This window comes from Rhamphochromis longiceps, linkage group LG5, assembly GCF_057381845.1.
Source record: "Rhamphochromis longiceps isolate RC_006_pf linkage group LG5, R_longiceps_female_GT1.1, whole genome shotgun sequence".
Classification (NCBI taxonomy): domain Eukaryota; kingdom Metazoa; phylum Chordata; class Actinopteri; order Cichliformes; family Cichlidae; genus Rhamphochromis; species Rhamphochromis longiceps.
In genome coordinates this window covers 40510149-40524521 of record NC_140561.1, presented here as the reverse complement: position 1 = coordinate 40524521, position 14373 = coordinate 40510149, and the positions used below count along the sequence as shown (strand labels likewise).

The 14373-nt window shown below is 45.1% G+C and overlaps 1 protein-coding gene across 2 annotated transcripts; it reads right to left on the bottom strand.

The window, feature by feature from the left end:
• Positions 1–1075: 1075 nt before the first annotated feature.
• Positions 1076–14023, bottom strand: sdc4 (syndecan 4). 2 transcript variants are annotated; one of them, XM_085407693.1, is made up of 5 exons: positions 13728–14023; positions 2638–2830; positions 2509–2546; positions 2224–2416; positions 1076–1900 (listed from the first exon to the last, which is right to left on the bottom strand). In XM_085407693.1, the coding sequence occupies exons 1-5, from the start codon at positions 13782–13784 to the stop codon at positions 1749–1751; spliced, it is 633 nt and encodes a 210-aa protein (XP_085263819.1). In that variant the 5' UTR covers positions 13785–14023; the 3' UTR covers positions 1076–1748. The 2 variants fall into 2 exon arrangements, with proteins under 2 accessions (XP_085263819.1, XP_085263820.1); XM_085407694.1 differs by having other exon boundaries at positions 2638–2827; positions 13728–14022.
• Positions 14024–14373: the final 350 nt, after the last annotated feature.

The following is a 14373-nucleotide window of genomic DNA, read 5'->3' as shown; positions in this document are numbered from 1 at the left end:
TTACATTTACAGTAAATCACATGAAGGTTACTGCAGGACACCAAAGAGCAAAAACAAAACAATTTGGCATTTAAATATTTGGTAGATATTTCTGTTGCCAGAACACGGCTGAGTACCAAGTTAATATATTTAAGCTTTTTTTAAAAATTGATATTTAATGACTATGTACAAATCCTTGGTAGAGCAGTCTGGATGCATTGGACTGGCTTACGACGGCGTCGGCGATTGCTCCGAGAACTGTGACTGAAAATATAAAAACTAAACAGCAAACAGTCGTGTAGCTTATCGAGAGAAGCATCAACCCCATGATTGAGAAAAAATATATATATATATATCAAAGAAAGAAAAAAGTACTGTTTCTGCAATCACAGAGCTCAACTTTTACACGGATTAGCACCTCAGTGCTGAAAGAACTGAAGGAATTACAATTTTAATTTGGCAAGTTTTAGAAAAGATATAAGCCACTCACGTTTGGTCAAAATTACATTAGAGTTAGCTTAGCACAAATAAATCAGCTAGCTAGATTAATTAAAAAAAAGAAAAAAAAAAAGCAGCTAACGGAATTACCGAAGACCACATTTACGCTTCATTTCTTTCATCTTAATTTATGAAAAACTGGGGAAAAAAAAAAAGCCCCAAATGTTACATTAGCGTTGCTACGCTACTGTAGCATAGCATTAGCTGAGGAAACCCGACTTTAAATGCTGCCATCAGACTGACTTTATGCTTAAAAAGGTGGTTAAACCCAAATCTGCACATTATATGTCGAGAACATTAATTTGATGAGTTTACAGCTACTTCACACATAATAGCCTTTAGCTGTATTAGCTTTGGCTAATGCTTTTCACTTTGTAAGCTAAGCTAACCAGCTATTCGGATATAGCTTCGTATCCTCGAACTCTCTGCAGGAAAGTGAGCGAGTCTACATCCGAAAGTGTCGACGCCTGGCGCGATGCTGAGGAGTGCAGCAACGCCTCGCCGCTATGACGTGCTGGTGAATAACCCGGGGTCCTCCAACGTTTGCAAATTCCTTTCAGGGATTGGTACGACTCGTCTGGTGCTATGTGCTGAGGAGAAACCAAACATACCAGGAGCTTTGAAGGGAAATAAAAAGCCTTTTAAGGTCATTTTAATGAACTCTGCTGCATCTGAAGGTTTACAGAACAGGAAGTGATCGTTTTACAGTGCAGAAACAACACTTCTATACAGGGTCACTTCTAACGGAGCATGAAACCGCTGCACAACTTTCAGATTAAAACCAACTTTGTTTTTCTCATTATGGCATTAAAAAAAAAATCTCATGAAAACCTCGTTAGTCTTTAGAAGTTGCAGGTTCAGAGGAGAGAATAAATAACTGGACCGATAAAAGTACCGTTTTAGTGTTTTTAAAGGAAAGAAGGGAGGAGTCTTGTCCTGTTTGAGAGGAAGTGAGGTCATGGCAGCTGAGACAGTCCACTCCTGTCGCTCATTTTCCTTTTCTGAGAAAGCGAAGCCTCTGATTGGTTCAGAGAGCGTCGGTAATAAAGCGCACATCAGGGAGGAGCCAGTCTGTCGATTGTGTTGTCGGGGCTTCTCTTCTGATTTACCCAGCATCGCTCCGCTGGAGGAAAGTGAGGAGGAGGAGGAGGTATGATGATGATGATGAGGCATGGCAAGGCCAGACGCCGGCCCTGATTGGGTTTTTAAGGGAGTGAGGTGTGTGATTGTGTGTGGTTGTGAAAGGAGGAGGAGCAGGAGGAGGTCGGGGTCTATGCGTAGATCTCTGTGGTGGGGGCCTTCTTGTAGATGGGCTTCTTCGACAGATCGTAGCTGCCCTCGTCCTTTTTCTTCATGCGATAGATGAGGAAGAGGATGAGGAGGACGGCGAGCACCAGGCTGACGGCGAGGGTCGCGGTCAGAGCTGGAAGAGAAAGTAAAGCGACAGATGAGACTTTAAGCTGTGACAGTGATTCCTACTCCTTCCACCCAGACAGGAGCCTCCTCCTGCTCCTCTGGGGAGGGAGCTCTGAAGCTCCTCGTCAGCCCTACACTTTAGAAATCACGTCATCTGACATCGTGTACGAGCGCTACCGTGCTCTTGTTCTTAGTTTAAGTTTATCACAGCTTAGGGAAATTTTCCTGCGTCTGATGTTAAAACTCGGGCAGCATTTCCATCTTTGGACATTTAAAAACTCAAAGTTACGTTTTGGCTGCTTCAAAGATGTTTGTAAGAGCACGACTGACCTGCAAGGAACTCCGTCTTGCTCGTGATGCTCTCGTTGCCGGTGTGGGACATGAGGACATTGGACAGGTTGTCTTCTCTGCGATCGTCGTTGCCCAGCACAGGGATCTCGTTCTTCTCAACGATATCTCTCTCGTTGACGGTTGGTCGCACCGGGCGCTCTGGCTCGGGGATCTTATTGTCAATAATGTCGAGCTGTAAATGAAGAGAAAAGAGTTGGTGAAGCCTCTGCTGCATGGTTGAGGGTTTAAGTATTTAAGGAGACTCCACGTGCAGACGCTTCTCACCTTCACTGTTGTCGTCTCGTTAGGTGACATGGGCGTGTCTGTGGAAAGAAGCAGATTCTTCATTTAATCTTACAGATTCTACGTAAACGTCAGAAATCGCTGCGCTGAGTGTTTCTCGTCAGGACCGACCTGCGTCACCAGATCCAGAGAAGTCGTTGTAGTCTTCATCGTCGTACGTGTAATTGTCAGCGTCGTCGTCTGTGAAGCCGAAGTCTGAGCCAATCGGGGCGTCTCCAGACGCCTCCAGATCGCCGCCACGTGTCGACACGCCGGCCGTCTGCGAGCTCTTCATGGGCATCCATGTCTCCGTCTCCCTCACCTGCTGGGACATCAGACGGAGGCTCAGAGGGACTTTATCTCACTAACACTCCTTCGGTCTGATAGGCCGACATGCTTCCAGTTTCTCTGTAACTTTTTGGTCAAGCCTGCCCAATCAGGCCCCTTCAATCAGCCCAGTCGCCATGGTTACCATCCCTATCAAAGCTTAACATGGTGAGGGCACATCAGCCACATTTAATCACATTACAAGAGTTTATTTCAGTGACCATTTGCCCGCTAAGCTGCAGGAATGGGATTAACACCCCCTCCCCAAATCCATCACCTAATCATTAACATTAAAACACACACACACACACACACACACACACACACAAAATCAAAGTGAGACGGGACATGAGCCTGATGTGTTTTACAGCACCGAACGCGATGCAGACGAGGAGGAGCCCATGTGATGTTTGTGTCCGACAGGAAGCAGCCAATCGAGTTTCCAGGAAAAGAAGAGTGGTGATTATGTTGTCGGGAAAACTGGAACAAGCTTTTATTTTTCTGAGCTTTCCATTTAGCGAGAACAAAAGCAGACCACAAATCACACTGGAAAGCTTCCCGGATGTCCCACAAACATCCTCGTCCACTCTCTCACAGATCGAGTCGTGTACGTCACGAGGCTCTTAATTACTTCCATCCCAGTCTTCATTTAAGGGTTAACCCAGCCCGCCCGGGGCCTCCCTGTTTGTGTGTTCTCGGCCGCTCGGCGTGGTAACGACGTGTTTGAAGGTAATCCTCTCAGCCGCTGCCTTTAAAAAGCAGAGAAGAAAGAGGGGAGGGGATGCCCCATTGTGCCTGCACAGAGCTTTCAAACAAAGGCGGCCATTTTACCGCGACTCCTTAGCAACAAGGTGGGCTCGCGAGGACTCGCCGCTCCTGCTCCAATTTGTTTGGTTTCCTACACTTTCAGGCCTCCTTTGTGTGCGTTCCCTTGCACTTTACTCCATTTCTTCCCGTCTGAGTCCCTCTTTCCTGGCTTTCCTTACAGAGCTGTATTTAAAAATCCAGGAGCAAACATCAAATTTGAAAGAGTTTGCGGCTCCTTAAACAACAACAAGTTGTTCACCTTTATGTTTTTATGCTTCGTGACAACAATCTTTGGGTTTGAGGGCAGCTGAACTAAACAGGACACTTAAATCATTTAAAAGTGCTTGAAAACATTCACAGTCTGTGTCCTTGAAGCAGAAACATCCAAACCGATAACAGCTGGAAACAGCTGCAGCTAAAGGTTTGTACTGCATCCATTTCCACACAAATTTGATCTTTTCTTCTCTCTTCATGTCTTTTCATGTCCGTCCTGAAAGCTGTGGCGGTAGTAGCCCGGCTGAGGATCGCTGCTCTATTATGTCCTCATTTAAAGCCCTTACATGTGCAGCAGGGAGCCGTGATCCTGTATGTGTGCATTCATGCCTGCCTGCCTGTCTTTGTCAGTAATCCCGAGCCGAAAAGTGGTGACTGCTGGCTCTTCATTTCCTCGCAACCATTCACAGTCCTGCTGCAACACGTCCTCTGAGTCACATTAGAGGAATTATGCTCATTCAAGCCTCCGTGTGGACCCGTATGAGTCAGGCTGATTCAATCAGGTAAACCAGCAGGACTCACAGCCCTTCATTTTGTTATATTTGACATCATTCCCCCCCCGAGGCTCGTTTTACTTCGATTTGCGGTTACAGATGGTTTTAAAAGCCCAGAAAACCTGATTTCTCTGCTTCTTGCTACAAAAACACGTTTTCTTGCCTCACTCGAGGGATTTCAGTGATTTATTGGCGGGTTTTATGCGTTTAGTCACCGTCTCCTGTCAAACTTAAGGAACGTTAATGACCCGAACCTTAGTCTGTGGAGTGGGTGTGGGCCTTTTTCTAAAAACAGGAACACTTTGCATTTTTCAAGTTCCACACAAACAAAAAAGTAAGAGTACGTTTTGTCCTTCTGTGTCCTGGGGTGCTGAAAACGCTCCCCTTCCCGGTTCCTCTGACCTTTAACCCCTGCGTGGTGTAACTTGGACGCTTGCGTCCCGGAGGGCTAAAAGAAAAGAAGCGTACGCCTCTCAGGCTGACTGAGGCCTGTCCCGGCAGGCCCGGCGTATTCGGGAGAACAGAAAAGATCAAAAGCTCGAGGCTTGCGTTACATAAGGCCTCCGATGTTACCGTCACATGTGCGACATATTCTACTTTTACTATAATTTCCCGGAGCTGGGACGGGGTTCAGGCCAAGTCCCAACAAAAACAACAACGGTGTTCCAAATCCAGGAAAAACAAACAGAGCCAAGGATGAGCGCCGGAAGCCTCAGTTTCTGTAAAAACTGTCCAACGTCAGCCTGAAAACAGATCGGTAGGGAACACAGCATGTGCGTGTGTGTGTGTGTACATCTTCTAAACCAGCACGGACCGGCAAACAGAGGACAGAGGAGCGCCCGAGCTGAGGTTACGTAACAAATCGACATGAAAATCAGCGCTCACTCATTTTACTGAGCGGTCCACTCAGTCACAGCCACACAGCACATGTTACACTGTTAGCAGGCACGCACTCATTTACTGTGTGAGTAATAAGAAAGACCCCGTCTGTCCTCCAGAGGGTACATAACACACCTGAAGCACTTTATATACCTGTAACTTAGTCTATAAGAATAGTCACAGTCTATTAGTTATATTTGAATCTATATCAGAACAAAGTTTATTTCCTGTTCTTACTAATTTTCGGTTATTGTAGCCATTTTAAGGTTTGTTTTATTTATTTGAACTTTTTCCTTTTTGCTTGTTATTTTCATTTGAACTGCATTACTCTGCCAGTGTCTGTTTCAAGGATTTACAGTTTTAAAGGTCCTGCGATACCTTTGTGATTTTTTTCTCTTCAAACAAACTTTCCGTTTCTCCACTTCAGCTCGCGTTAAAACTTAATTGAAAGCAGCCTTTATCTGCTTGGAAACACTGCCACAAACAGCCTGAGTGGACAGATTATCATTGTTCCTTCACATCAAGCCGAATGTGTTCATTACAAACAGCCTGAATGAGCTTCAGCGACACAAAGTCCGGCTACGTGCTTTACAGCAGAGCTCGCTGCGGTTCGGGGGGAGGCCGCAAACGCCTGCAAACGGCCTGGAAAACTCGGTGAAAGCTGAAGAGTGGAAGTCCCGAGAGTTTACAGACAGAAGAATCACAACCAGCCATTTTACAGCCTGTTAACAGATCCCCATTTTGTCCTCCATCAGTGATTCACAGCCTGGTATGTTTTGGGCCTAATGTGCAACAGCTGATAAGCAGCCGGATATGGATGGCAGCCAAACCAACCAACCAAATGGATTCAGTGGAAAGAAATATGGGATAAGATTTCTGTTCAAGGCTCCGCTTCTCATTCCCACAGAACCAAACATGGACTCGTTTAAGAAGAAAACAACAAAAAGCCTCCTCTCTCCGCTTTAACGTTTTATAACTCGTTCTATAAAAGCCTGACTCATCACAGCACTCACTCAGATAAAGCCAACACAGAGGTCAAAGGTCAGAGTCAATCCAGCAGCTGAACACAGCTGCCCTTTGTCTTATAAAAAGGCCCAAACTGCAGAGCTCCTTGTGCCACGTGGTTACAGTCTGAGGTTACCAACCATGTGACCCAGACAGTCCTCGCATGCAACAAAATCATCACGCGTGACAGAAAAGTCACATTAGTGATGCTGACATCTGTGAAACGACCACGTCCATCAGCCAGCTGATTAACTGCTGTGCTTTGTTGTCATGTGACCTTTTCTGTTACTGTAAGCACAACAAAAGCCATCGGCTTTCTTTGATTAGCCTTTGAAAAGAGACGCCATCGCCCCCTCCCTGTAGACTCCATTCCTGCCCCATCAGACACGTCACACCTCCATCCCATCACACCCTTCTTTATCCTGCCCATTACAGCACGGAGGTCCTAAAACCCAAAACCCTCCAACTGCTCAGCTTCGCTAAAAAAAAAAAAAAAAAAAAAAAAAGCAGTCTGCCAGGAGTCCTACCAACCAGCTTTAGGGCCCGTCCCTTCTACTGACACCAAACAATGCCAGTGGACGCCCCGAGAGCATATCAATGACCAAGGTAACTGGGCTAAGCCTCCAGCAGCCTCCCTTCATTAAACTCTGGAAACAATCCCTCCATCTGCCAGCACGGAGAGGGGCATCTGGTCCTTTCACACGGCCGACTGGAGGAGGTTCAACACGTGAAAAGACAGGAATGTGCTTCCTTATTCTTTGCCGTGTCCGGCATCTCACGAGCTTTGTCCAGAAAAGTCAGTTTTCAGAGGCCAAAGCAGTGCTCGTCTTCCTCAGTGTCTCCCATTTCTTCAGCCCCCCCCCCCCCGTTGATACTTGAGCCAGCAGGATTTGCACCAGCATTGTGTCTCTTCATCTGCTGGTAAGATGTACTCCTGACCTCTGACGTAACCGCCAAAGAAATCCAAAGGCCACGGGAGGAGTGAAAATCATTGCTTCGTTAAAATCATAAAGCTGACCCATATCAGCTCAGCTGTTCCTTCAGGAGGCCTGAATGTGGTCATCCTCAAACACTAACCTACATTTTCCTCTCCGTACTGACAGCAGAGCTCCAGATTCCTCCTACCTACGCCGGATCTATCTATAGCGGAGTTCCCAGCACCAGACCAGCCACACTAAACTCCCTGGAAGTGGGTCTCCATCTATTCCAAGGAACTGGAAGAAGCCTTTTGTGCAAGTATTTCAGACTTTTCATCAGCACCTCTAACCCTGTCTGCATGTCATGGGTGAAGCTCCTAAAAACAAAGACACCCGTTATCATCCGTATCAGGCCCCTTCAGCCTGTGAGGCCAGAAGAGACCTGACAGCAGCCTCGCTGGTTTGGCCCGAGCTCCGAGTCGAGCGTCTGCGTGTGCTTAGAGTGCTTTGGCTTCACTGCGGATGAGGCAGGAATGTGGCGGCTGCATCGACGAGGTTTTGGCTTTTTGCCGAGCTGACCTATGTGGAGGAACACATTCCTCAGTCCGACACAACGCAACACACACACGGCTCGGAGGTGTGTAAGAGTCCGTCACCATTTACCTCGTTTCCCTGATGTTCAAAAACAATCAGTGCCTCCCTCCTGACTCTCCTCAGAAACAGCTGACCCTGAAAATAACTGGAGTAAAATTTTACCTTCATACTTCAAATATTTGCAAAGTTATGGGCTCTCAAAATACTTACTTGGGCTCATTTCTGGTCTCACATAAGCAGCATGGTTTCCAGAGTGAAACTCGCTCTTTGATTACAGATCGTGTTCTCGGTGCGAGTTAGTTATTCATGCTGCGACTCAGAGCCGGATGAAGCTGGGCATTGAGACTGATCTGTTAATCAGCTGTGACTGTATGTTGACAGTGTGCTAATCAGTGAGGGACGGAGGTTTAATTTGACTGAGCGGTCTGATAAAGCTGACCTCAGATCTGCTTATGTCCAAATATAGCCAAAAGTTTCCTACAAATTCAAGTAAAAATATCTCAGATGTTTACTTAAATGCACAAAGAACAAATATGCTGATTTGTTTCTGATGGACATTTCCTGTTTTCCTGCTCGCAGGCTGATCTTTAAGCAGATAAGACCCCTTGGTGTCTTCCCTGTAGTCTATCGGCCTGTAATGTTTGATTCAAGGCGGCGATATGCTGCCTGGGGGAGTGGCATTAAAGCGCTGGAAGATGGAGGACGCAAGCTTCAGTAAGAGCTCGAGACGATGCAGGCATCCGGCCTTTTTCACCATTAGTCGAGGATTCGGTCAGAGATGCGACAGGGTGAGCTCGGCAGCAGCAGGAAGGGACCAACAAAAGCTGCACAGATAAGATCAAACTCTCAGGAGGGGCTCATTAAAGCTCAATTAGCCCCGTCAGCAGAGAATAAATCGTCCCAGTCTGCTGCACAGCTGGCTGATTGTACAGCCACCGTCTTATCTAAGAAGTCTCACAGAAAACAGGCTCTTTATCACACTGGATTTTAAGATTTGACTCATTTCACTAATATTTGTCTTTATTCATTGAAGGACAATAGTAACTGAGTCAAAGTGAAGCTTAGTGCTCTGGTGATTTCAGGAGTTTACTTTACGCTTGCTTCTTGACAAAAGAGGCAACATTTTAGGTTTCACAAAGACGTTTTTAATTATGCGGAGGGTAACACCTTTTCTTTTACAGAGATCGTGCCAACTCGTCCATTTCCAAACATTAAATCGAGCAGATGTCAGAAGCACAGTTTAATCAAAGCAGAAACATGCAGGTGTGTATGAAGGCAGTTGGTTATAATGCTTGAGGGTGACTGAAAGAGGAAGCGTACACAGTGGGAGTTTAATTTTACTCTTCATTTCTACAAGAGAGTTGTAGTGTTTTCAGTTCACAGCATGTGAAGTTGAGTTTCTTTCCTAAAACCCACAGTCAAAGGTCTTTTGTGGTCTGTGGGTTCACTAGAAGTCCAGAGACTCATTCAAACATCCAAAACTTCCAAAGTTAATCATTGATTAACTCAGTGGATTAGAAATGAATGTAGCATCCTGTGCAGGTAGTTAAAGGTTAATGTGACGGTTGCGGTCTACAGTCGCGAGGTAGACCTCACACACACCACATCAAAAAGGTGCTGTACTGCTGAAATGCATTCGAATAAGGGAAAACCCTCACGCCACCCAAAAGCAGCCTGCGAGCTCTGCTCAGTGGGTGGGTGCCGTTTGTGGAGTATCAACTGGGTTTCGTTTGTAAGAAGTAAATTTCCAGAAGCCGACAAACACAATGAGCCGTTATCAGAATCAGAATACTTTATTGATCCCTGGGGGAAATTATTTATCAAAAGAGAATCAGCAAAAATCCCCATAATCCTCACGTCTGTGAATAAAGGGCCAATTCAAAGTTTGGTGAAAGGATGATGGTTGCTACACTTCAGGGTAATGGTTATGCACACAGTTCAAGAAATCTTTGTTGTTTGACATTATCATCGCACGCCATTTCTAGCCCACTATGTTTGATTTTGATGGCGTCACCTCAGACTTCAGCCATCTGACCATCTTCTAACAACTAACAGGCTGATCAATAGTGAAAACAACGGGCAGAAGCAGCCTCACATTAATAATCACCAAAAAAAAAACAAAAAAACAAAAAAACCCATTGCAGATACATTAGAAATATTGGGTCGATATCATTTGGATGTCTGCCTGCCTGCCTGCGGATGGTGTGCTTTGATTATCATTTCTCATGCCCAATACATGTGCTGTGGACGGGAGCTGATAGCTGGAAAGAGTCTGGCTTCAATCCTGAAACAAACGTGCAAAAGAACGAGGAGACTGAGACGGCACAGGCTGACATTAAAAGGCCTCCCTCCGAGGCTCGCCGTTCCCAGAGGAATCACAGCGAGGCTCACATTCCCCTGACATAAAAAAAAAATATATATATAAAAATAACAAAAAACCCCAAACTGGAGCGCTGTCCACGCATGCACCGCATAAACTCCCTCAGGACAACAACATGATCAGCATACAACCAGCTAGCTCCAGCCTTTCCCCGCTCTCGTTCCAGTAGGACCTCGCGAGTGACGTTTCGTTTGCTGGTGCTCATGTAGCGCTAAAGGTCTCCCAGCTCCACCATCACGGACTACAGCTGGTAATAAGAGTCCTTCCCCATCCAGTTTGCAAGAAAATCCCCAGAATAAAACAAGCCCTGCCAATTTTAGTCATAGACGATGAAGGAGCAGCAGGGGTTTGCTGTCATTTAATTAAAAATAATAAAAACACAACTTCCAGGCTCGAAAGCAATGTCTAAACTTCTCCAGTCGTTACAAGTTACAATGTAAGATTTTTGAAGTATTAAACACAAATTAATGGATTTTACTGTAACGCTGACCAGATGCATGAGTTTAAAGGCAGATAAACTGTTTTCCTGCACAACTTTAAATACTTTGGAGGTTGCATAAAGTCTGGAGCAGTTAAAATGTTGTCTGCAACATGTTTTATGATGACACTGGTGAAAGCCATAAGCTGAAATAGCTTGGTCAAGCAGATTTTATATGTGCAACAAGTGTTTCTGGAGCATAACCAGCTTTTCGCTTTACTTAACTATGTATATAAAATATAACTTTTTTTTGTGCTTAAAATCTGCAAGAGCCCCTGTTGAGAGTAACAGCACACAGCAGAGGCTTATAATCAGAGACTGCTCAGCATCTTTAAACTGCCTGTCTCTGTCTTAAAAAAAAAAAAAAAAAAGTCAGCTGAAAGTGATATAACCAGAATTGGAGGGTTTTTATGGTCGACTTCTGCCCTGAATGCATTCATATAGTTCCCGTTACAGCTGCCAGAGTATGCAGTGGTTGGAAAAGGGTGGAGGGAGTCCGGGGGATCGGATTCGACTGCACTCCGTCGTGGGCAGGAAGGACAAAAACCTCCTCTCTCTGTGTGCCAACATTCCTGGGCCCAAAGGGATTTTATAGACCAGCGGGCAGCAAAGCAGGAACCATTATTACATCCTAGTCATAGTATTTATCAAGCACCACCCTGCACCCCATCATGCAAAGGAGACAAAAAACTAGCCTTAAAAACCTGCTTCATTCTGGTGCAAATGATCGGAGGGGGGGGCTGCAAAACCAGTCACATTCCAACAAGTTCTAACAAATGGGCTCCAGAGGCAACAAGCTAAGGGTTTGATGGGGCAACATGGATTAACTCTGGGGCAAAGAAGACTTTTCTTACCCCGATTAACCACCACAATTTCAACTTCAAGGACATGTGTTAAATTAAATCATAAAAACTGGACTTCTATTTCCATAAAGATGAACGATACCCTTATTAAAGGCCAAACAAGCTCATCTTTCAGCCTGTTAAACAAGATGTTGTTTTATTCTGTCTTATATCATAATTGAAGGCATGTGTTTGGAGTTCTCTCAACATTTTTGACATTTCAGAAAAACGCCCTGCACATTAGCACAAACATTACACTGGGCTGGTCTTTCCTATCTTTTTCACCTTCACCCTTGGCTGGGCAGCGAAGGACCATACATGGGCAGAAAACGCTGAGGTCAATGGAAAATAAAAAGAACAGAGAACAGGGTTTGTTTGGCATGCCACGCTATCTTGAACAAACTGATAAAAACAGACAAGCTGACCAAAGCGAAATGGCACCAAGTTCCTGCTGGCATCCAAGTTGATATGAAATCCGACTCAATCCCGTGATAAAAACATTCCGATCGTGCCTGTGGCTCTCAAAAAACCCTTTTTCTGCATTCAGAGCATGTTCTATTGTCAGGTAAAAGAACATTGTTATCGATTAGCAGGGAATGCCAAACCCACATACCAATAATGACCTCGTGGGCAGAGAGGAAAGGCCACAAGGAGGCAAGTATTGTGATAGCTCAGAGGCCAAGTATGCATTAAAGGAAAGGACACGCGGGAGAGAAAGGGGTCAATATCTGGAGCTCGTTTAAGGAAGGAAAGGGGGAATGTTTTGGTGGGAAAGCTGTAGGTGTAACCACACTAGGCTAGCTGTGTTAAAGAAGTGGAGTGTCACCCCGAGGTCCCATTGAGACCCCATCAAGTGTGCAAAATCCCAGAGAGGGCCGGTCAAGGTCACCAAAGGTCACATACCAGAGGGGGGACCAAAAGAAAGAAGAGGAGGAGGAGGAGATACTTTGAGGAATGTAACAGACTGTAAGGCCCAATCAGGCCGCCATGTTTTGTTCCAACCCCTTCTCACACCAAAATGTGGAACGGTGGAATAGCCAGAACCCCGAATATAACCGTTATGCTGCTTAAACAGAGAACCGCTCCAGCCTACAAATGTGTCTACAAATGGTTGTGACGTGTTGCACAAACTAAAGCGTGATTGTACAGACAACAATCTGCTCTGAGATTAGCATCCTTTAACAAATCCTGCCGTATGTCAGACATGCAGTTAAACCAGCTCTTACTGCTTTTTGCTCATTCTCACCATTCGTATGGACCAACTGGCCTGAGTGGAGGGGGGCAGGGTGCATGTTTTTGTATGTGGGTGGCATCAAGCATTCAATGTTGATGTTAATCACACTAAAAATGATTAATCAGAGCAACAAAACAGAAGCAATGTAACGCATGTTTGGGCAAAACAATTAAAGACTTGTCTTTTTTGCATAATGTCTCCTCACATTTATGCCTAGAACAATCTAACTATCAAGAAAGGAAAACTTTCAATACAGTGTCTCTGGAACTTTAAAAATTATTTTATCGCCCAACTAAATCCAAATACATCCCGTTTGCAACACGTGTAGACATGAATCATCAGCAAATATGGATCTACCTACGCTGCAGGGCTTACCTAATCATGCTTGCAACACATCCAGCTCCCCTGGTCAGCTAATTCATAGACAGTTAATGGGAAAGCATCAGAATGGAAGGGGCGTAACATGGATCTCACTCAAACTGGGATTTGGTGCCTTCCAGCTCAGCGAGCCTCCTCATAACACACAAATCCTACTAATTAAAGTCAAATTCTGTTCTAACAACAACACATGGATTCACCATTTAAGTCTCAGTGGCTCCAAAAGGAGTCTGCACTCAGATTTCCCCATTAGCTCACACTGGCAACAACCTGGAGAAGTGTTCAAAGACACAAGAGAGTCTGGCGTGCATCTGTATTATTATCGGGGGCGGGAAACTGTCTCTTTGATCAAACAGGATTGATCCTCTTTGGGAAGTGTCTCTGGGATTCATCCCCCCCCCATTCGGGATAATAGCTGCCATATCCCAGGAGAAGCTAAGTGGCTAACAACTCTCATTTCCGTACTTAAACAGAGGGATAGGACAGGTAAATCACAGCCTTCCGGCTCCCGCTAACAGCACACAAACACAGGGCTAACCTCAGCAAGGTAGCGCTCCCGAAACAGAGATACACGAGTGTTTGAATTTGAGCTGCTCGCTGGAGAAACTACTTACCGACTCTGAGAAGACGGAGGCAGTGGATAACATCAACACGAGGCACAGGGTGAGCATGGCTGTTCTTCCAGGTAGTTCACAAAAACAAGCGGGAATGTCGCCCTAAACGTTAGCTTAACGGGGATTTGTAGCTTAAAAAAAAACAGCGAGCTGAGCGTCTTCAGTGTCCCGCCGCTGTGTTCCAGTATAGTCCAGCAAATAACACACAGTACAGCCGTCCGCCTCTCGGTACCGTCACCGTTTCTCCCGTAAAGTTTCTTTCGTTCGCTGCTGCTGCGCTTACTAAATAGCCGCCGGCTTGTCTGGTCTTTTTTACTTGAGTCTGTAAACCAATCATCGGCCAGCGTACGTATGACGTGTGGAAATCAGCACATTCCACAGGCTAGGCTTGTCCGCTGGCTCCGCCCATTTCACCTTTTCTTTTATTGTTTACCTCAGTTATTTTTTTAAAACGCCATTTTTAAGTGAATGCATGAATGTAAAACTCAGTACAAATATATTTAAAACGAGAAAAACAAAAATATATTAACAGTGATAATAAAACGTAATGAATCAAATAATTATAAATAAGTAAAAAACATAATATTTACTTTGTTTTCTTTCTTTTAGTTCTTTTTTGTGTATTACTTTTACACATATTTATAAA